The sequence below is a fragment of the Gouania willdenowi genome, chromosome 6 (genome assembly GCF_900634775.1).
Source record: "Gouania willdenowi chromosome 6, fGouWil2.1, whole genome shotgun sequence".
Taxonomy (NCBI): domain Eukaryota; kingdom Metazoa; phylum Chordata; class Actinopteri; order Blenniiformes; family Gobiesocidae; genus Gouania; species Gouania willdenowi.
The window spans coordinates 55,293,591-55,317,873 of NC_041049.1; the positions used below are offsets into that span (position 1 = coordinate 55,293,591).

Consider the following 24,283-nt stretch of genomic DNA (forward strand, 5'->3'; position numbering starts at 1 on the left):
AAATTATTAAAATGTCAAGTAAAGAAAGTCATGTCAAAGTAAATGTCATAACATACAAAAAAAGGAAAGATCTAATGTGTCACTGACAATAAATAAAAAGCCAAGTGTTCTGCTGTCACACGCACGCGCGCACGCACACACACACACACACACCACGAGGTAGGAATCAAAGTGCTGGCTTATTAAGGAAAAATCTGTTCCGAAATGTGATGTTTAATTAGTGAGACAATCTTTACTTACTGTATTTGGTAAAAACGTGAGAGTTTTCAATAGTCGTCATCAAAGTTGAACATAGGAACGAGTCAGTATTTTTGGTGGGTTGGGTGAGTTTTCAGTGAAAGAGGAGGAGGTTTCTGTCGCTGCGTGGCCATAAAGGGAAAACCTGACTCTGCAGCTGCAGCCAGGCCTGCTGATATGACTGTGAGGCTTGTTTGTAGTCCAAGTACGTTTTTAGCTCCAACATCCTGATCAGAAAAGGAAGTAGAAAAAAAAACATGTTCTTCAGGTCGTCAAAAATCATATAAAAACCTTATTCAAAATAAGAGTGAAGTTTCCGTGAGTGTTTATCAAAAGAGCAAAACTTTAAAGTAGTGTTTTTCAACCTTGGGGCCGGGACCCCATGTGGGGAAATGTCTAGTAATTGGTGAAAAAAAAAAGAAAAGAAAAAAAAGAGGATTTTTTTTTTTTTTTTTTAATTATTATTATTTTTCAAATACACATCACACACAATAAATATCAAATAATAACTGTATCCCTTACTTAAACCTTCTCAAATATAAATCTAGTTCAAATAAAATGCAGTATACAAAAAATTTGAGATGAAAATAAAATAACAATAATGCAACAATTTCATATAGCGCTCTTTTTGCCACTCAAAGTCACTTTACAAAATACAAAAAAATAAAGCGCACTAATCCTGGCTACTCTGTATTTGTAACACACCTTTAATAAAAATGATCAAAAACTAATTCATTCAAAAAATGTTGCTGGGGTCGCCGGACATTTGTAATATCAAAATGGGGTCACAACCAGAAAAATAGGGCTGGGTATCACCAGTTACCTCGCGATACGATCCTACCACAATATTTTTGCCCACGATAACGATAACATCATGATCCAGCGATTCCGCGATAATCAATATATTGCAAGAAATTTCATCTATGATACATTACAATATCTGTGTCACTGAAGAAATTCAAAACTTATTGACTGCACTGAATCCATTTCACAGGAATTACAAAACATTGCCAATCAATTTCACATGAATGACAGCCAAGTAAAACAAAGTGGATACTGCACACACACACACACACAGACACAGACACACACACATACCCGTTTTTATCACCCCGTGAGGACCAATGACAGAATGGTGTCTGATGGGATCCACCCTTTCTGAAGGTCATACAGATCTGATTTTAACTTCTAAAATCATGAAAAATTTAAGGGAACACACAAATCACTTGAAACCTTAATTTTAAAATCGGTCCCCACGGCGTGAGTGATATTTCAGGAGGTGGACCCCACCAGGGTAGAAAAACCAACACACACACACACACAATAATAAAATACAATACCAATAATAAATACTCCTCACCAATTGTCTCATTGTACTGTATTATCTCTGTGTATCGTGTGTGTGTATATATATATATAGCTTTCGTCATGTCTTGTATGTTGCAATGATAAAAAATAAATAAAAAAATAAATAAAAAAGAAAATCGATATTTGGAACCAGCGACTGAATACGTACAACAAACTGAAATATCGTGATATATCATAGTATTGTTATTTTGGCACACCGCTACCGAAAAAAGGTCAGGAACCTCTGCTGTGAAGGTTAAATAAAGGTATTGCACTAGTTTTTTTTTTTTTTAAACAAAGAGTTTGGATTGACTCAAACATTGTCCCTGCTGTTCCGTAATCATTTATTACAGTGCGTTACTTGTGACATTTACAGTAATAATAGTAATAGAACAGTTTAAGATTACAATGTTGAATTGAATGCAGAAAACAAAATATTTGTAAAAAAAAAACACATCATAATTCCTTATTTTTATTGCCTATCTGGCAGGACAATGCACCTGAAAACAGAGAAGGTGGGAAGGTAGAAGGAGCATAATTGGAGGCTTTAATTCTCTCAACAGATCAGATTTATATGTCTAAATATCTGATTACCACCTCTGTGCGTTTAAATGTCTGCTATCGATAGCCTGCAAATTAAAAAGTAGGTCAATAGAAGAGAACATTTCTAAAAAGGTGGAGCAGATAAAGGGAATTGTTCCATCAGCTGGAGACAAAACAAGATGTTCTCTGCTGCCTCCTTATCAGATAAACTGGAGTCGCTTCAGAAAATACTGTCATTGTCCTCCCGAGCTGTGTCTGTGTGTGTGTGTGTGTGTGTGGTGTGTGGTGTGTGTGTGTGTGTGTGTGTGTGTGTGTGCCCGCTACTAGATCAAGTTCTCTGCTGAAATGCTGATGAACAGAAAGACTTCTGTTTTCCCCTTTCCAGGCCTCAATAATAACCACAGTCAGTGTGTTGTGTGTTTTCTCTATGTGTGTGTGTGTGTTGTTTCTTGGACCTTGTACTGACTTACACCGCTGCACATACTTAAATCTTTGTGCTTGTTTGTTTATAACCTCCAATCTCTAGTCTTTGACTGACTTCATAAAGTTTTGATGTACGATGAAAACAATTTAAACTGAGCACATGATGAGTCCATTCATGTTTAAAACATGAATAATTTTAATCCTACATGAAAAAGTGATGCGTTTTATTGTCCTTTAATACATTTATTTCTAAAACAATCTTTTCCATAAACCTTGAATTGTTTCTAAAGTTTTCTGAGAGCAGAAGAGGACAAAAAAATACACATGTTGCACGTTTCAGTGGGATGTTGCTAATCAAAATGATAAAATCTAAGAAGAAAACATTTATTTTTAAGTAATGACATTTGATATGTTCTCATAAGGTCAGATGAAAGTCCTGCTCTTTAGGAAAACTATTCAATTCAAAAACCGAAAAAAAAATTCTATTCCGTAACAGAAATATACAATCTTTTGAAAATGAATTAATTGAATATTAACAATCCTTTTTCACTTCATTTTTACAGGATTTTTGTAGCAAGCCTAGCATCTTTGTAAACTAATAAAAAAATATTTTTTTTGTGAAACGATGGAACAAGTCATGATATTGAAAAAGCAGATCAAATGTAATTCCTGTGTGAGGAAAAAATAAGAATCAAATTAAATTTATTTTAAAAAGTAAAAATAAAAAAAGTTATCTAATGCATATAATGCATCCAATAAAATTAATGTTTTGTATAACAGATAACTAAATTTTCCACAGATTTCAGTAAACAAACCTATATGACCTGACTACTTTTGTTTAAAACTAAACAGTAAAATAGTGCTCAGACTTTCCACGCTCTCAGGTAACACAGTATTAAATCTCTTTTCACGGGCACACACTCACATGTACACACATTTTATTGTCTAATCTAGACAAGTGACACCCAAGCCTCTTTGAAACATCATCTACAGAAAACTACACAAATCAGGTCACAAACAATAAGAGCTGTTAAGGCACAATTTGACTAAATGAGGTGTGTTTAAAGGAAGGTATCAGGCACCATTTAAAGCTTTGTCCCTCCTGTAACATCAACACTGCATAACATCATTTTCAATAAGTTTGTTTCTCTGGATATTCAGATTAAAAATGCCATCCTACGCTTTAAAAGTTTGAGTTTTGTTCCTTGAGGGGTTATTCAGATGTGGTTTGTGGAGAATTCCTGAACAGAATACAGATGGACAGTGAGGTAATGAATGAAAGAGCCTTTTGTTACCTGAGGGTTTTGGGAAGTGCAGAGGGTTTGGTGGAGGATACCAGAGACAAGAAGGCATGAAACAGCTCCAGTTTGCACAGAAGAGACAAGAAGCACAACTCCTGATTAGGGGTGTGCATTGCCATGAATCTGACGATACGGTTCACATCTCACAACGCGATATATCCCGATACAACCCTGTATATCGCGATATTAATTACAAATTTCACCTTTACGAGTACAAAATGGTGTGAAATACGATTTATTTAATTTATTTTTTAAACTTGCGATTATATTTTTCAAAAAAAGTTTAACTTTTGCTTCTACAACAGATTCTGATTCTGTTAAATTCTTAAAAAAGCAACCACACACATCTATAAAAGTGCCCAATATGTTCTCTGAAAATAAAGTGAAATCAACTTCCAGCTAAAATGCATTGAGGAGAGAGGTAGTTTAATACCTGACACCTAATGACTGGGCGTTTATGTGCTATGCATATGTTAGCGCAATTAAATGGGTTTTTTGTTAAAAACATGATTGACAGTCCTGACATGTCCACTGTCAGTGTAAACAGTCAGAATACAGCTGGTTTTATCCCCACTAGCTGCTCTACCTGGCTGCTGGCGTCCCCAGGGCCTTCTTGGTGACTCCATGTTTGTAGCCGTTAGCTGTGACATCCAGTGGCTGATTGGTCACTTTACACCAGCTGATGGCTGAGACACAAACGCAACATTTAGTAAAACTAGACAAAACTGTAAAATCTCACATTCAAGCACAACTACCATCCACTTTATTATGACGTCGACTCATCAAAAAGAATATTTTATCTGCAAATCACATGCAAGTAAATGGATGGACTGAGGTTTGTAAACCAGGTCAAGAAAAGCTGCTGAATTTCAAATTTTGCATTAAAATGAGGGATAGAGGGTGATTTTTGACTGTAGTCCAGCTGCTTTATTCTGGACAGAATGGTGCAATTAGTTCATAAATACATTTTTACACTAAATGACTAATAACTCACAATTACTTTTAAAAATTATTTATTGTCTGATGCAGTCACATTTCAAAACATAAAAAAAAAAATAGATGTTTTCTTTTATTTTGAAATTTTGGGAACAAAAATAAATGTTAGCCAATCGAGCCCTTCAGATATTCAGAGGGAATACTGAACATATTATTTTGTGGTACTTGTGTTACCATGCAATGATCCATTTTCAGACCCGATTGTCGTATTTCAAGGTCACGGGGGTCTCACGCTGGGCACAAGGCGGGGGGGGGGCGGGGCCGGGGGGTAGTGTGCGGGTGGGTAGAGGTCACCCTGAACAGGGTACCAGTCCATCACAGGGCAACACAAACAGACAACCACTCACACTCACATTCACTCCTACGGGCAATTTATAGATTCCAATCAACCTCACAGGTCATGTTTTTGAATTGTGAGAGGAGGCCGGAGAAGCCGGAGGAAACCCACGTGGAGAACATGCAAACTCCACATAGAAAGGACCTACCCCAGGGCTTGAACCCAGGACCTACTTGCTGTGAGGCGGACATGCTAACCACTAACCCACCATAACCCAACCATGCAATAATTTTGGTGCACGAGGCTTACAAATAATAATACATATAAATAATAAAAAAGCTTCACAGGATGAAAAAACTAAGCCTGTTCATGTTGGATGTTTTTAAAGCCTGGATTTAATTTTACATTTTTTGTAAATATTTTTATTATAGAATTCCAGGACAACATGATAATCTTTGAAAATAGAGCTGCCAAAATGTAATATTTAGACAACAGTTCTTAAATTTCTTCACCTTAAATGACACACTTTTGACTTCATTAGTTATTCAACATGTACTGTATGTACACTACCTTTCAAAAGTTTGGACACACCTTCTCACTGAATTGAAATAAGAGGATGTGTCCAAACTTATGATTGGTAGTATATGTGTATTTCATGTTGTCAGAAAAGTCATATTTTTGCCGTTTACTCTATGGTCACCGTTCTCCTCTAGACTGTCATTCCTTCAAACCTTGTTGATAAAGTGCTCGTACATGCTCCACAGGGGGATACGCGTCCCTGTCCAGCCTGGTGCTGGAGTTCAGTCTGAGTCTGGCTGAAGGAGAACTCCAGGCTGGACTGCAACAGTTCTGGAGGACGGACAGAAAAACCGGCGGGGAGGTCCGTGACACCCAGAACACCTGATGTGTGAGAAAGAGAAGCATTCAGTTTGATATCTTGGATTTTTAACAAAGTAAAAATAAATTTGTTCTTTTTTGTTTGCCTTTGCAAAAAAGAAAGTAGATTGAAATAACTTTCCACCTATTGGCAGTCGTTGGCCAGAAATAAAAGAGGTAAATGAAAGAAATCTGAACTTTCTTGGCAACTCCTCACCTGGAGACCAAAGCTCTGAGCATCACCTCGTGGCTGTAGGGACACTTCCCAATCACCACGGTGCTGAAGTACAGCGCCTCCTGCAGGTAATGAGAGAGTAGTGCGCCCTGAAAGCCCAAAAACTCCCCATCGGGACAGTTTGTCACTGCAGGACAGGACAGGGACAGAGTGGGCTCTCCTCGGCCTGGTTTCACCCGAAGAACCCCAGTGCTGTGGTATCTGACCCCAGGCTGCTGAGGGTCTGCTGGCCCCCCCGGGACACACTTAGCTCCAGTTCTGTGGACATCATCGGTTGGGTTGTGACTCCAGTCTGCAGATTTGATCTCAACCACTGGTGAGACAGTTTCCACTGATGTTCTGTCACATTAGTCTCTAAAGTGGGGGGCTCGTGTTGGTTTCCATCCGTCTCTTCTCCCTCCAACCGGTGCCTCTTTGGCTTTTCTTCTTCACTTTGATCCTCAACTTTTCTTCTTTTATTGGCCCTTTCACAGCTGTGTACAGATATGACAGGAGGGCAGGGCTGGGAGTGGCTGCCAGTCATAGGGATAATGGAGGCATCACCACCTACAACAAATACATTCATAAATAAAATCCATCATTTTCAACTTTTCAGTTGAGGATATAAATGTAGTTTTGTGTATTTTAGATGTATTATAAACCTGTGCTAAAGTGTAGGAGAAGATCACAGGAAAATGATCTCAGTGCATAACCAGGATGTCACTGAAATGAACCTAAAGGTTGAACACCACGGGCATAACTCAAATTAAAATCAAAATTTAATAAATAAGTTACGTCTTAATGCGGCAGTACTTCAGATTCTATATTTATGACAGGAGACTAAATGAAAATAAATAATACAAAACAGTAAAAGTACAGGTTGTAACTAAATATGGCCAGAATCTCAAAATTAAAGCTTAAGTGGGAATGCAAAGCATTCCCACTTTTAAGATCCACTTTTTTTTCTTCTGTTCATATTTTGGCCTGCTATTACTCTGCCAAAGCTTAACCTATCAACACCATTCAAATGTCAAAATGTTCCACTGCTTAGTGACAATATCTAATTTGTGAGATGCAAACATCTACACTTTTAATGTAATATTAGGTTTTATGCATTTACTGTACATTGCTATATCTCAGTTATTAACTCAGAGACACAATTTCACACTGTCAATCTACAATTCTAAGTTGTTTGTAAAGGTTGCACTCTGACAAAAAATGCATATGAATTTTTTAATTGACCCTATTTGTCATGTTATATGTACATTTTAACTGATTTACACAATTTAATGATCAAAATGTTCTGCTGCTTAGTAACAATTATAATATCTAATTTGTAAAATGCTAACTCACTTAGTTTTAATGTAATTTAAGGTTTTATTAGACTGCTTTTGCAATCCTTAGAGTGCTTGATTAGGCCTGCAAGAGTATGACAGCTGTTGCTTAAGGAAAACTGCTGTTAAAGCTTTAATTCTGCAGCTACATCCACAATTTATAACTTAAATTGTTGCTACAATCTCTTCTTATAATTATAACTTTAGTGGGAATCCTTAGCATTTACTTCTTAGTTTGCTTCCACAAATATGATTTTTTTTTCCCTCAGACTTTAGCTCAGTGTGATCAGAGCCTGCTTCTACTTTCCTTCAAGCAACCACCAAGGTTCGAGTCTTGCCCTTCACAATGTCTGTAACTCTGGCTTTGAATAACTATTTGTTAAATGTAATGACTGAATGTAATGCTGATGGTTCTCTGTAAACAAACTTGTGTTCTTTGACAATAAACACATAACAGCCAAAGGAGTAGGCGATCCTTTTTCGGCATTGTTGCAGCAATGCAAATTTGTATACCGTATTTTTCGGACTATAAGGCGCACTTAAAATCCTTTAATTTTCTCAAAAATCGACAGTGCGCCTTATAATCAGGTGTGCCTTATGTATGAAATTAATATGTCAAAATGTTTTAGTACACAAATTTGGCAAACTATGAAGCTGCACTGCTTGATGGATTTTGGCGCTTTAGGGCTCCGTAGTCAGGCGCCTCGTGGAGTGATATGTACCTGTACTGTGCTTCAACATACTGAACTGAAAAAGTGAGCGTAATGTTCTATATTTTATGTGTTAAACCTGAACAATGTTGAGAATTATTGTTAATGAGTTGAATAAAGTTTGACTTATCTGACTATTTTGTTTCGCTTAACGTGTCTTATTAATAATAATAATAATAATAATAATAATCATAACAAACCGGTGCGCCTTATGTATGAAAATAGACCCAGTCAGACCCATTAATTGCTAGTGCGCCTTATTATTATTTTGGTTTTGTCAGTACACTTATTGTTTCCACAAAAAAAAATTATGAAATGAAAAGGAACTAATTAAACTAAAAGAAACATAAATCAAGACAATATTTCTTAAAAGTTTGTTTCCTTAAAACAGTACATATTATGAAAAATGTACTTTGCAGTTTTTTGATCATGAGGTAACTTGTCCACCACACAAAATGTGAAATAAATCCATCCAGTCGTTTTTTTGTGGTCTTTGTAAGTTTTACAACACAGAAATTGCTCCAATTTAAATTTTCCAGATTTGTGACGTCACAAGTTCAAATCGGGAAAGAAATACCCCTCCCCTCCACTGGTAACTCCACCCCCAACCTGATGAAACTTTTGCTAAAGTCTGCCATTATTTTCTCGCTAGCGAAGGAGTAACGACTACCGGTGAAACTAAACACAGAACTTTCCTCTGCGGTAACCCCGAATCTACCGCGCCTCCACAGTGAACAACACACTGTCGTGTAAGCACTATTTGTTCATGCAGAGGTGTACTCCACTCTTGCGGTTCGGCGCATTGGCGAACCTGTTTATATTGCCTTCGTATTGCTGATCTGACGTATTTGTGACACAATGCAATGCAGCAGTTTGGAGAAAATAAATTAATTATCACGCTATTGCACTATTCCTGTAGTTAGAAGAGCAATGGAATGAGGAGAAAGTGACTTAGCAGCTCAACACTTCGCTGAGAGTTTGAATGACTGCCGCTGCTGCTGCTTCTGCTGTGAGACCCTAAGCGCTGAGACGGACTCACAAAAACAATAGCCGCTTAATTAGCTTGTGGTTTACTGTAATGTGCAGTTTTTGGCTGAAAACAATAACAACAGTGTGGTGGATAGCCAAAATAAAATTGCTTTGGTGATCACTGATCACCCTGTAAAAGAGCGAAGTGAGTGAGGCGTCTATAGACACGAAAGTGAACTTTTCAGAGGATAAAACTCTGGAAAACAGGCGAGTTTGGAAAATAAACCTTAAATACTATGTTTTTGGGGTTCTTAGAACAAATAGAGATGGGTGAAAAATTGCATATGTCCCCTTTAATCTTTCTTGTTTTTGTATTCCAACTATTTTCCCCAGTTTTTATCAAAGCATCTTCCTTCATTTTTTATTTAAAAGTAAGTCTTTCCATCTCCAGAATATCATCCATAATTCTCATCTTACTTTCCAGCTGCTAGAAGGATCTTCAGCAGATATTGGTCACCTAATTAATTTTAATTAATAATCAATAAGTATTACATAGTTTTTCCTGTTTGTCCTGCATAAAAAAAGTTAAATTCATTTCCACGATGCCCAAATGATGTTATTGCACATTTCTCTATTTTTAAAAATATCTAAATTAGTTTATTGCACTTTCCCCATTGTTACATTGAAAAATTTAACTGAACATTTTTGTAATTTTTATTTGAGCTTGAAAATAGTTATTGCACTTTTTCCTCTTTCACATGTTAAATAGTTGTATTCCTATGAATGTAGTGTGAGTGAATGAGTGTTGGTGGTGGTGGGAGGGGCCAATGGCACACTATGGCAGCCTCGCTTCTGTCAGTTTCCCCCAGGGCAGCTGTGGCAACAATAATAGCTTACCCCCACTAAATGTGGAGTGAAAGAATAATGCCATGTAAAGCGCTTCGAGTGATCAAAATAAGGCGCAATATAAGTCCAGTGCATTATTATTATTAGAATTATTATTATTATGATTGTTACAGGTGATAAAGGGATGGACATCTAAAGATGAAGTGAGGTACTCACAGGGAGTGTGGCTGGTGAAGAAGATGAAAGAAACTCCTGTATGAAGCTTCCACTTCCCTTCCTGGTCAGCAGGACTAAACACACAGCTACTGCGACTGCTAACTGCCTCATGAAGCTCCTGGATCAGATACCTGCAGATACACAATGAAGCTCCATTATCCCCATGGAGCATCATCACCACATCCTGGAGGACGGACGGAAGGAACGAAGGAAGGAAGGAAGGAAGGACGGACGGATGCACGCACACCTACCTTACACACCCCCTCCTGGCAATGACTTCAGCATGGCTGTCATTCAAGACATCACCTGCATTGACAACACAGAACAACCAAGTTATAGCCTAGAGTGAAATCAGGATTGGGGTCAATTACATTTTTCAATTATCCATGTTCAATTACAACTCAATTACAATAACAGTAACCAGCATTTTTTCCAATTACAATTAAATTACAATTATTTTTATCCTCAGGCAGTCAATTACTGAAGTTCAATTACACTTAATTACAATTACTGAGCCTAAAATAAGGAACTGGGACGACTGATGAAAAATAGCTGTCTGGATAAATCTGGTACATTTTCTGTATTGATATTAATGTATACGGTCTGTATTAAATAAACTAATAAATAAAATAAACCTCATAAAAGTGAACCTTCCTCTTGTGTTAGCTTTCTGTTAGCATCTATTATGATAAAGCTCCTAAATCAGCTGTAAAATACACTAAAATCAAATATCTATCATCTTATTTATTTCCTATCTTTTGGTTACCTTGTTAGGCTTCTAATCATTGAAAATATAGGTTTTAATATTTGTGTCAGTATACCCCTAGATTGATATAGATTATTAAATGTTAAAATGTGGGAAAGCTTGATATGAAACTTATTTTAATAACTGTTAACTACACATGTGTAGAACTGTAACACGGTTCCCCAGCTTAGCGTTAAATTATAATTGACAATTTGTATAGAATTTTCATGGCAATTACAAAGTCAATTACAATGTGATTACAATAATGACAGCAACGGATTGTTTAAATTACAATTACAATTATGCCATAATTGTAATTAATCATCAATTATGCCATTACATTTATAATTGACCCCAACGCTAGATGAAATATTTTATTTAATTATAAGGAGACTGAGTCTTTGGTGAGAATGGTTTTATCAGATGACAATAATGGTGGCAGTGATGGTCTAATGGTAAACTGCTTCCAGGACTATTTTGAAAAAGAGATTATTCTCATAAAGGAGCATTGGGCAGGCTTTGTAAAATAAAAATAAACATACAGTAAATTTTAAGTCTTTTAATGCTAATGGGTGATGAAGCGCTCTAAACTAAAGAGAATGAGTAAACACACATTTCTCCCTATTGCCTTGAACAGATTGTGTGTTACATTTGGTACTGCTGTTCTGGGTCTGATTTCCCCGCGCAGTTCTACAGACATGAAGTCAGAAGACGCTGGTGAGCGTTCTCGAAGGCTTGGAGAGGTGTCCCAATAACCCAGAAATAAAAAAGAAGACGGTTTGAAGACTGAAAGAAGACTAGCACAGTAGACTAAACTACTGTTTGGTTCCACAGATGAATGCAGAGGCATGTGCGCAGGTCTTGCAGTAAACAGTTACATAAACTGAGAGTAAATAAATAATAATCGTGTCACAGATAGAATGTGGATTGGGCCACATTTTCTCATCCGAGTTCGACCAGACAGTGAAAACCTCATTTTTTTCTCAAAGAAATGACAAATTTACGTGTGTTTTAGTGGTAAGCACCGATTTTATTAACAAACAACTGTTAATGTCAACATCAGATCAGCGCACAAGCAACAAACTAAAGTGAAACTCAAACCAACGCAGTCCATGCAAGAGATCCATCGAATCTATTTACATAAACCATGTATCAAAGATGAGGATAATCCATGTTATGTGCAGAAAAAGGAATGTTTCAGCAGTGTATTAATTGCCCTCCTCTGCTACATTCTCCCTGCACCGTGGATCACTGCTATCACTGTTTCAGTTAAAGCTGCACTCCTCAGTGCTACAGCAACTGCAGCAGGAAAGAAAGAACGCTGCAGTGCAAATGACACCATGTGACTGAACTTTAACACCAGTTCTAAATATCTGTCCAAACCCGACCCTCCCGGTGCCGTTGGGTCCTGTCGGAGCTTCGGTCGGGTATCCATCCTCTAGTATCAGCTGTGCTCCGTGGTAAACAAACAGCTGATGCGCGTTCCCGTGGTGGCTTGGCTGATGGCTACACTAACCACTGTGGTGTTGCTATGGAGTCTGATTTCTAGATCCTGCCCTATGCTCCTTTAAATAAATTTTAGAACTTAATGTTATATGCAGAACTTTGAATGAAATGTGTAAAAAGAAAAAAATATATTTTAATCTCAAATTAATGAGACACTCTTAGCAAAAAATTATTATGAAATTCATATTAATAATAATTCTACTCTGTACATGACACAAGGAGAATTTAAAGACTCAAATAAGAAGAAAAAGCCTCCTTTGTGTTTAATGAGTTAAGCTGAGGTCATCAGTAGCTTTAGATGTACAAATACACTACTTATTTAGTTATTATTCAAGCACTGATGACATTGATGGGACTACGTACCACTTGGACTCATCGCCGTCCGTCCAATACATTTGGTCCCGGTTCCCATGGAGACGACCTCCATCTCAGCTGTAGAGAGAAACAGATCAAAGTTCGTATCACATCTCACTTCTACTTATCTAGTCAAAATTATGTTGATTTTATTTTTACACTAGATTAATTAATAAATAACCTTTTTTTCACATTGCATACGGGAATCTGAAATATGAATCTGGCTACATTTGGACAAGAAGAATAATATGTTGTGTGTAAAGTATATATATATATATATATGAATTTTTTTAAATTTATTTTTAATTATTATTTTACAGACCACAAACAACGGCTCGAGGACCCCAGGTGTTCCTCAGACCCCGGTCTGAGAACCAATGGTCTATAGGCCTGATTATGGACTCTCTACATGCATTTATTTGTTGATCAATGCACAATTCAATCATTGCACAAACACAATGTATATCTCCATAACAGCATTGTTTGCCTGTACATTTGTATTTTAGTAAATATATCTTTTGGTATTTATCATAAAAACAGAACTTCATAAAACACAAACATCAAATTACAACAATTAAAACTTAGGTTTTCTGACATTTATGCTGTCTGTCGAACCTGAACTCGGGTCACCGTCGCGGGTAACTTTGAGCACAGCAGCCAGCAGGGTCCACTCTCTGCCCGCCTCAGGCTTTCCTCTCCGCGGTAACGACCTGAACCGCTCGTAGCACAACCGGGCAACTTCATCCGCGTCCACCATGACTCTCAGCGGAGTTACGGAGGAAACAAGGCGGATAAAAGTATTTAAATCTGCCGCTAGTGTTTCAGTATTGCTAACGCTTCATCTTCTTCTTCTGTGGTGTTTATTGGCGATCGTCAAAATCCTTAAAGGTGCATTACCGCCACTCACTGTGTCGGAGCGTCGAGCACCAGATTAGATTAGATTCCTCAAGGCGCAACGCAATGATTGCATTTTTCTGATTTAAAAAAAAATAAATAAATGCAAGTGAGGTGAGACAGTTAGGTATGTTAGGACAGCATGGAGTTAGATTTGTGTATTTATTAATCAATAAAAAAAAATATATTTTTTTTTTCTTTGATAGAAAGTATTTTTGTTTTTGGGCCATATTATGGGTAGCACATTTGGGTCTTTATTATTCAATCATACAATTAGAACGTTTCAATTGAAACAAAAATGTAATAAAAAAAAATATTTTCAAAGAAAAAAAAACAGTTTGAACGCAAAAAAACCAAAAAAAACCCACTTTTTTTCTTTGATTGAAAATAGATATATATTATTTTTGATTGAAGTGATTTTTCTGTATTTAATTTTTTTTATGGGAAACCTTCACAGAATCAGCTTGAGCATAATTATTACTATTCTAAAATATATGATACACATTTTATGTAATTTTTTTAAATCAGTTATGAAACAGAATAGTCACAATTTTTTTTTTTACCTTTTTCGATAACGGTTACATTTAATGCTCGGGGTGGGAGGACAATACACTAAGTTCATGATACGATAGACGATAATGGCCGTGTAATAACGAGACAATATTTTTGTAAAGCGAAAGAAACAAAAAAAAAAAAAAAAAAAAAAAAAAACATGATTTTATTTTACTTTAACTCTGGACATACTTACATACTCTGGGTTTCAACTCAAGAGGAATATAAAAAAATAAAAACAAACCATAACAATCTGGTGTGATGTATATAAAGCGGATTTTTAAATCTAGTTTGCATTTGCATGTGTAAATACACAGTATGTCCGACACAGACAATATCCAAACTCCTTGATTTTGTCACTGTTTGTGTAATTTAAAGGAATTTTGTAAAAAAATGTTGTGCTTTTTTTAAAAAAAAAAAAAAAAACTAGAGTTCATTGCACAATTTGCAATATTTTAAATTTCTACAGTCCCATGATAAAATCTTGGCAAATTGCAAGCCCCTGCAAATATTGTGGAGTTTCAATGAATTTGGTGGGATTGAGATATGATCTACAACTGAATTATTCTGTAAATTACATAATGATTAGTGTTTTCTCTGTAATTTTTACTTTATCCTACGGGCTACACTGGAGGCTCTAAAGGGCCAGATATGGTCCCAGAGCCTCGAGTTTGACACATGCCTTAACCTCTCCTAAATGACTGATCAACAAGAAGGTAAATTATATTGTATTGTACATTTCCAAATAAATGTGTACTTCAGGGATTTAAACAATAGAAATAAAGTTCAAATTAGTAGCATTTATTCTTCAATAAAAATAAATAAAACAAATAATAATAATAATAATAATAAACAGACAACACAACAGCCAAAGACTGATTTCTCATTTATTAATGTTATTTACAAGGGAAAAAAGCAGATTTTCACAACTAACATCAAAAATAAAATCCTATCTCCCCTGTCATGGAGGAGCCACTGGTATCGCATAACAGTTCTCTCTGTTAATCTGTTTAAAATATTTTAAAAATGTGTTTTCTCTCCGCTAGATATGTTTTACTGCATCTTGCAAGGAGCAGTGCTGTTTGTCTTGCGTCACTGCTGATGTTACAACTATCATGGATTCTTGGTTTGAGAGGAAAAGGTGTGGAGGGCACGTATGCACAGCCCTGTCCTAACACACACATTAAAGCACACACACACTCTTTATTCCCCGTTTGAGTCCATAGACACAACGTTCTGATGACACGAGCCCTGTGAGTAGCGGATGCAAATTAAGAACAACAGAATTTTAAAAAGCTATCCTGCTGAATTATCTCCGCCTCCATATCACTCCTGTCCAAAGCCCTCTGTCTCCTCAATGGCAAACAGCAACTTCTCCCGGAGCTGCTCCAGACTCCTGTAGGGAGGCAGGTCCAGACGGTTGAAGCTGGAGGACACAAAAGAAGCAGTTTTTAATCAGAAATAAACAGTTTTCTGTCAGGAAGGTTAGATTATAAGAACATCTGTGAAACTTGACGATGAATTCAAGATTGTCAAACTATTTAATAGATTACTACTCTGAGATCTGGGGCATCATTTATAAAACTGTGGCGTAGGTAAGATCACTTCAACTGGCGTACGATAAAAACCAGGAAGTGCATACACAAAAAAAAGTTCAGATTTATAAACGAGGGCGCATGCACATCCTACGCCTGTTTCCGTTTATAAATCACAACCAACTCTAAGGTTGTCGTACATGAGAAAACTATAGGAAGAGCGTCTGTGCAACAGGTGGTGGAAAGGGCGGAGCTCACCCCCACAGACAAAAAGCTGACGTCGATCATCGGGGAATCCTTCAGTGTTATAACGGGGACACAGATGCCCCAAAAGTGCCAGAAGCACGGGATTACATTGTATTTCCTTGTTGGAAATAATAAAAAATGAACATGTAATAAAACACCTTTGGAACATTTCATAATTCACAATATTTAATTTAAAGTAAAACCATATTTTTCATCAGTCCCAGGGTGTTTACTAGTCGGTGGAGGTGCCAGATAAGCTACTGTGCGTCTTTACGCATTATGAGTGCGTTCCTTTTTTATAACAGCTACAGGTGCTGAAGCCAAAAAATGATCAGCAGTTTTGCGTAATGATCATGTGATTTTAATTTAAATTATTATTATTATTATTATTATTATTATTATTAATAAAAAACTGTGTTTGTAGGCATGCACATCACTCACTCCCTGGGGCGTAATATTTTTTTCCTCCTTCATTTTGGCAAATATATCCTTCATATATGATGTGTTGCAAAATGCCCAATGTTCGATTATCTCACACGTATCAACTTCACAGAGCTGTTTTTAATTTAATCTTTCTCCTGTTGGGGGCGGAGTTTCCCCATTTCTCATGATTTTTTGCGTACGGCAGTGTCATAGCTACCATGGAGGTGTGCACATCAAGTTTGTTTTTTATAAATCTCAAACATTGCTTACAAGTGGCGTACGCTTTCTTTTGTATCTACGCAGCGTTTATAAATGAGGCCCTTGGTCTGTTAAAGAGTAACTACAGCAACTAATTTTACAAGTGTCTTAACATAAATTGAGGCGATTGCATCAAACCAATCCTATCCAGTATAGATTAATTCACACAAAATGCTTTTTGTTCTTACTTTCTGTCAACAGGGTTTTGTTATTAGAGGCAGCAGCATCTTACCATGTGTGGCTTCTTGGAAGCCAAGTCTCCTTCCCCACTTTGTCAATGCAGAACTTCTGGGGACCATTACTTCCTGCACGAGAAAAAAAAAAAAAAAAAAAAAAATTGTTAATGTGGAATTATCACGAGACTGGTGTTTCACAGTCTTGGTTAACAGACGGTGAGGCCTAGAATGGACTGGTAAAAGAGGTCCCGAAATATAGAACTTGTGAGCTTATGATTTGAAAATGATCAATTTTATCGATGTATTGAGATTCTCCATTAATCTAGTGAGCGCTCCTAATCGATCAGGTATTCCGAAACATGCACAGGTTACTTTGTCAACTCCATCCATCCATTTTCAGACCCACTTATTCCTGTTTGTCAGGGTCGCGGGTCACTTTGTCAACTCCCTTATTTGTTACTCATTGCAATTTACCATCATAGAAGCTCCACGTTCACACACTGTTAGGATTTTTGGCTCGGACCATTGGTCGTCACCACATTAGTGCCACATTCTGTCAAATGCTTCTGTCCTAAACTGATTCTATTGCAGGACGGAATAACATACACGAGACAGACTCAGTAAGTTCTTTATGGCAAGACAATTACACAAATCTGAGCCAGACCACTTTCATACAGTATGTGCTCCTAAATCTGACATGTATCTGATCATTTGCAATGTGATTGCTGTTTGAACAACCACGTCACATTTATCTCACCTTTATTATCATTGAAATGCGATAAACGTCACAATTGTGTGTTCCAGGAGCAGCGGCGGGGAAAAAACCCTCTTTTTCAATTTCCTTCTTATGGTGTCGACTTTAGTTGTGCGTTGTACAGTGCAACACACACACGGCAAGGTGAGATGCCTCCATATTCGTTAACATGTAGGGTCGTATTCAGTTAATACTTAAAAAGTGATAGAAATCACATTTCATGTGTAATATGAACGAGCTCACACAAAAAAAAATGATTTCTCTGAAAAATCAAAACTGTGCAATAATACCTGTTGTGTGAATGCAGTTTTCTATCGACTTGCTGTGGTTTTTCATGATTTTGTTAAAGTAATGAATGACAGCATGTGCACACAAAGTAAAAAAAAAAAAAGAATGAATGACAAAGTACAAAGAAGCCAAACGAGATAAAGCAGAAATCCCTACGGATCAATTACATTCAGAAAATCTGTTTGGCAAATTTTATTTGTATTAATAAGTTTAGAATTGAACAGAACCTGCTATTCATCAGCTATCCTTTTTAAATCTGGAGACGATGCACACATGACCTCTTAAATACACATCTGATTACTGTAATCCTAAATTTATTCATTAAAACAATGTGACCGGGGCTGAGTTACTTTCAATTTGTTCGTATTTCAACAGATGTATACATAGCCCTTCTTTTTCTCTCTACAAATTGTAAGACTTTCTAAGTTTCACGGACCTATGAGTTCAGCGAAGCCTCCGACGGGCAGCCGGCAGGTTCCTGTCACAAACTGCAGCAGACGGATTCTCTTCTCGTTGTCCATCTCCTTCACCACCTGCAGGAACACGCCATGGTCACTGGGTGCACATGCACACACTCACAAGATGACAGCAGCACATGGAGTTTGTGTGTGGGGGCGCACCTGCCAGAACCAGTGGATCTGCTTGCTGTTCTTGGTGTAATGTCTATAAATGGTATTCTTCTGCCAGTCGGACATATCGATCTCTTGCATCCCACAAAGCATCAGCTGCAGCAAAACACAGAACAGGAGGAATTTCAGTGAGGCTGGGATTCTCAGTCAGGCTTTGAGGCTGTGTAGAGGAAACTCACTTCTAGCTCCTTCTCATCAAAGTAGCGAAGCCACTCTAGAGGAACCACCTCATTGAATCCATCCAGGAAGGCTTTAGTCTGTTCCTCCACTCCACGGGTGAACCTCCAGTCCGTCAGCAGGCTGCAGACACAAGAACCTTCTTTATAATCTAAAACTTCAAAGATTATTCTACTTCACTCTTGCCAAAAAAACATACCTGATGTACTCCTCTTTGTTCTCCTCAGTAACCAGCTCGTTCTCGCCATCCTCCTTGAGCTCGTGGGTGGAAACCTTTCCAAGGATCTCCATATCTTGAGCAAAATACAACTCTACGCCACACTCCTCCAGATTGTTCTCTCTGGAACACAGAAATGAAAAGGTCAAAAGGGGACAAGGACAAAAGAATGTTGCAATAAATCATAGATGTCAAGTGAAACTTCAAAGGAATCATCAAAAGCGATCAGCAGAACTCCTCTGACGAAGACTGGCAGTTGACAGATTTCCTGAAAAACCTTGCCTGAATAAACAAAACCTCATCTTAACATACTGTTCAAAAAGAAGACAACATAAATCTGGAACTATTAAATCACCTGTTGCTGACATCCCTTTCTAAGTTTGATCCAAATTAACTCAAACATATTGGTCATATATGATATGATAGAGGATGCTTTATGAATACCAAAGAAAAAAAAAGCCTTCATTACAGCAGCACAATGTAAATAAATGTTGGGGAAAATAAAAGATAGGGCACCCGTTTTAAGACATGAATGCAATAACTGATCTTGAAACAGCCACACAATGCCTCAAACAATGTTCAATACATGAAATGAACGAGCCTGGAAATCCAGACAGAAAACTATCAGTGTCTTCAGTCGCTGGTACAGGGGCCGAGTCTGGAATTGTTCCAGGCTAGAAATGAACAGCTTTGCTCAGTGCAAATGTAACCTTTGCAGTTCTGGATGACAATGTTTTTGCGGATTTTCATTCTTTCATTGACTATTCCCGATAAATACACAAGTTTGGCATTGAATGCTGCAGGAATATTAAAAAACCTTGCAGTTAAATGCAGTCGTCACAACCTCCACATGGACAGTTTGTTACAGACATCTCTGCTTTGGCACACTCCTTTAGCGTCATGATAAGGATGATGCTGATTTGTGAAAGCTGCAGTACTTACTTAACCCACATGATGGAGTTATAAAACTCTGGATCAATGGACTCCAGGTCTTTGAGGGTGGGCTTTTTGTCGAGCATTCTCTTATAGAAAGGCAGCGTGAAGCCGGTGTCGATGAACTTTCCGTGGTAGAGAGCCTGCAGGGAGGATTTGTTCAATTAGAAACCTTAATTAAAAAAACAACCCACCACATTCTGTTCACCGCACAGATTCTTAAAAAAAAGAAAACTACACACACACACACACCTAGAAACCAAATACCCCCCATTTTAATGCGTAGAACATGATCCTCCAGCAAGTCTGTGTGTCTCCATGTGATAATGCAGTGAACATTCCCACCTACTGTTGAAAATGACACATGGTTCAAATTAACGTTCAACAAGTTGGAAACATTCATGTCAGACGCTCAGTGAGTCACAGGACAGTTTATGGGTGTTTTAGCATTAGAAAGACCTCACTGACATACGTGTTACACGGCTTTATTTATGGACCAAAAAAATAAATAAAAATGTATGAGCATGGTTGTGTTTAAGATGAAAACTGTTATTAAACTGTTGAGAAAGGACACTGCCATTTATTTTAATTACATCTTTTATCATGACACAACCAAAAACAAATAAAATCACCTCTAAATTAAATTTAAAGGGAATTTTGAAAATGTCAAAAAAAAGTTTGACCATAAAAGAAAAAAAAAAAATGCAAATATGGCAAGAGAACATTTCAATAATATATTTTGATAGCTTGCAGTGGTTTGGTGCATTTATTAGGTTTTTATTAGCGATCCATACGCTGTGTGTATTTGAACAGCCTTTGATCATACAGAGAAGCATCCTGGGGTGTGGGGGATTCAGATGATTGAGAATCCTGTTTAAAATGCACAGAACAGAGTCTTTGTCTGACAGAGTCAAGAATTCAGTCGGACGAAGCGTTTTACTAACACAAAAAGATCCCACAGAGCGCTGCAACAGGCCAAAAACAACAGAAGCGCCTCCTGACTGACACAGCCTGTTCTGTTCTTCTGCATCCTTCAAAAACCATGTGTACGCCTGCTGCATCGCAGCCAGACCAAAGGACCAGTACACCAAGCCAGAGGTGGTTGTGTTTATGGGGGGTAAAGAGAAAGACAGAAAACTGCTTAGATTATAGAAGAAAACTGATTATAAACGGAAAAGAGCCTGAACTGGGAGGCATCTTTTTAGGGCAAGTCAGCGAGGAGTGCCGACAGACTAAATATAGGCCTCTGCAGCAGGCGGGTGTGGGCTGGGTGCAGCAGTGAGGTCACACTGTTTGTGAGGGGTGGGGTGGCAGACTAAAGGAGGGGTGGAAGGTGTGGGTTATGGGATTTACTGCTTCCTGGAGTTGATCCCAGTAGGACGGAAAGAGTCATTTTAGAACATTCTGTTACATGAACGCTGAAAACTCAAGGAGTGTACAAGTACAAACAAAAAATACTAAAAAACATTCAAATGAATGCAGCCACAATTAAATACTCTCAAAATAAAGAAACTATGGGAAAAAAGCGAAAAAAAAAATCTAACTTTGACTGATTTTTTAAAATTGGTTCATAAATACCAAACCCAGGCGTTCTACTTTACTCCTCCCTCATGGTCAAAATTAATTTAAAGCTGCTAAGGACGATAGCTTTTATCAAATAAGGAGATTGTGTAGCCTTGTAAATTACTGAGTCAAAGATCATTTGATATCACCTCACTCTGAGAGACATTTCATTTTGGGTACATTAAGATCTTTCCGTGTGAGCCCCAAAATATACATGCGCCATTGTTCCGCCACAACTTTCAGTCAATTTGGCAGAGTTTTTGTGGGCAAAATAAAAATAAAAACTTTTCTATGCATCCGTCTAGGGGACTCCACATTCCACGTTTAAAGGTTTGTTCATACGTTAGGTTTGTTCTGCTCACCATGGCAATGAAGCGTCCAATGAAGCGAAAGTACGTGAGGTGGTCGGGGTTGATGGAGGAGGCAGGGTTGATCTGCAGGCAGTAGTTGTTCTTGCCAGCGTACTCAAACAGGCAGTACATGGGGTTCAGCACCTCGTGGGACAGCAGGAAGAACCACTCTCTGCAGGGCGAAGGGACACAGCACAGGAAACATCAGGGCTTTCTTCTGCTCGCTACAACCTCAGAGGTTACTGCACCGTGCTCACATTCAATAACAGCAAAACAATCAATTCAATTTGTTAGGTCAGAAAAACAGATAGATTTATTATGTCTGATGAACTGGTGGAAACACACTAAGGTTACATGATGTGACAAAATGTAACATGAACCACAATGGAACTCAAACAGTTTACAAATGAAAATGACAACATTCTGTTTGTTATGTAGCCTTTACACACCTGTTGCATGGAAAAAAGAAACCAATAAATAAAAAAATACAAGTTTTTATTGAAACTGTCAGCGCTAACGTAAAAGACATTGACAAATTATTTTAAAAGAAAAAGTACTATAATATACAGTAACTTTGAATCAATGCTTTGAATGTAAAGGGAGGTCAATGAGTTTCAAATATTTATCAATACATTGTGAAAACCTACAATAATAAATACAATTGTTTTAAAAAAAATGAATTCAAAATGAATGAGTAACTAAGTTTATTACTGGTTTTCATTGGATGTCTGATTCCCAGCTGAACAGGAACAGCTTAGTAAAATGTAAAAAAATACTCTGTTCACATACAACAAAAATAATTGACTAAAATGAATTGACATTTAAGAAACTAAAGTAACTCACTGGAATTAAATGTATCCAGAATTCATTTTTATTTTATTTTAACAGGTGAGAATTTTTGGAAATCTATTTTATCTGGAATGAACTTCTTGGTTGAACCTGAAATATGATATATATATATATATATATATATATGTTGTCATCTACTCTTTTACATGAATTTCACCAATAGGAGTTTTTAAGGTTATCATCATATGTGGAGAAGAGAAATTGCAGCAACTTGAGGCAACTTCTGGATACAACAGTCAGTGGCCTCCTCTCCTTTAAATGTCTTTGTCTGATTGTTTCATGATTCGTTATTATTGGATATTGATTGTGTGACCGCTGTATGGAGCCTTTTTGATCGACAAAACAGACCATTAGTATGCATTGACAACGCTGAACCAAATTACATTAAGGAAACATGGATCACAACACAAGGCAATAACATCACATAATGATACACATATGATGAAAGGATGCTTGATACACAGAATGAGGACCCTCCACCACTGTAGCACCAAGCAAAGAGCTCCCAAAAAAAAAAAAAAAAAAACAGCTCGGCCCTCCCCCAGCTGAGGGCAACGTGGCAGATCAGAGGAGGGCTGATGGGTGCACAGGAGGAGGAACTGACGGACGCAGACAACCTCCCAACATCCCGTCCGTGGTTCTACCCTGTGGTAGAACAGCATGATGTCACCTACCATAGGGTAAAACCACTGACGTGACACCGGAGACAGAGACACAATGCGAAAACCAAACAGAACACCAACGGAAATGGAAACACCACCAACATGAAAAGTAGAGTGAGAGAGACCTGAGGGACGGCAGACACTGTGATGGAGAGATGAGGACAGAGATGGTGTGAGACGACGGAGGAGAGGTGGCGCTTTTAATCACGGAGCATGTGTGTTAAACCCAGCAACAACAATGACATCATCAGCACTAGAGCAATATCATTCAACAGGTAGGTTTGTTATTTCAAGGTAGGTGTAGTTTTTATTTGCAAATGTAATATAAATGTGTTGGGTGGTTTGTAAAAAACCTAACAAAAAAAAAAACAATGAGAGGCAGATACAGAACACCAACATTTAAAGGAAAGTTATCCTCTAAAGACAAATGTGGGAAAACTCTGCAGCTTCGTAACTGATTGGCTGCTGCACTCACCTGGCGATGCCTCCATAATCCAACCCCTCCTCGCCGCGCATGATGATGTAGAGGCGGCGGCGAAGATCGTAAGGCTTCACATTCATGATCTGCCAACACATAATATTACGGTAATCTCATAATCAGCAAACACCAAATCTAGGGTAGGACGTATGCATGAATAGTTTGTAACACGCAATTCCTGCTGAACCACATATTAGGAACTTATAATCATTACAATACACCAGCTGTGCATTCTTTCTGCAGCGTTCAATTTTGTGTTTGTTTAGTTTTATAATGTAGTTTACATTTGCTATCCAATAATAACACAAAATTAATTTAAAATATATTTTCTTAAAGCAGTATATAGACGTTAAGGTGCATCAAATCCCACAACATTTATTTTTTATATCTTTCTGTCCCCAATCT

At 37.5% G+C, this 24,283-nt stretch overlaps 3 protein-coding genes across 5 annotated transcripts in view; all 3 read right to left on the reverse strand.

Annotated features, from left to right (window-relative positions):
• tmem231 (transmembrane protein 231) overlaps positions 1 to 346 on the reverse strand; it is a 41,131-nt gene extending 40,785 nt beyond the window's left edge. Inside the window, exon 1 of the mRNA XM_028448792.1 lies at positions 241 to 346. Within this exon, the coding sequence (XP_028304593.1) occupies positions 241 to 280 (40 nt within the window). The 5' untranslated portion in view covers positions 281 to 346. The remainder of the gene's footprint in view (positions 1 to 240) is intronic.
• adat1 (adenosine deaminase tRNA specific 1) lies at positions 303 to 13,755 on the reverse strand. Its single transcript, XM_028448312.1, is given in 13 exon segments — positions 303 to 464; positions 2,078 to 2,084; positions 3,846 to 3,932; positions 4,438 to 4,537; positions 5,878 to 6,020; positions 6,215 to 6,336; positions 6,338 to 6,373; positions 6,376 to 6,567; positions 6,570 to 6,781; positions 10,290 to 10,420; positions 10,541 to 10,595; positions 12,904 to 12,972; positions 13,510 to 13,755. Coding segments are annotated over 13 exon segments (1,458 nt in total). The 5' UTR covers positions 13,652 to 13,755.
• A 1,454-nt stretch (positions 13,756 to 15,209) lies between these two features.
• Positions 15,210 to 24,283, reverse strand: part of wwp2 (WW domain containing E3 ubiquitin protein ligase 2) — a 56,694-nt gene continuing 47,620 nt past the window's right edge. For 2 of the 3 annotated variants that reach the window (XM_028448769.1, XM_028448770.1), the window contains 9 exons: positions 23,876 to 23,964; positions 21,902 to 22,061; positions 19,986 to 20,119; positions 19,026 to 19,166; positions 18,829 to 18,949; positions 18,641 to 18,745; positions 18,457 to 18,553; positions 17,035 to 17,107; positions 15,667 to 15,766 (listed from right to left, as the gene is read on the reverse strand). In XM_028448769.1, coding sequence (XP_028304570.1) covers positions 15,667 to 15,766; positions 17,035 to 17,107; positions 18,457 to 18,553; positions 18,641 to 18,745; positions 18,829 to 18,949; positions 19,026 to 19,166; positions 19,986 to 20,119; positions 21,902 to 22,061; positions 23,876 to 23,964 — 1,020 coding nt within the window. Of the gene's footprint in view, positions 15,767 to 17,034; positions 17,108 to 18,456; positions 18,554 to 18,640; positions 18,746 to 18,828; positions 18,950 to 19,025; positions 19,167 to 19,985; positions 20,120 to 21,901; positions 22,062 to 23,875; positions 23,965 to 24,283 lie in introns of all 3 variants that reach the window. The other variant, XM_028448768.1, reaches the window with a different exon arrangement.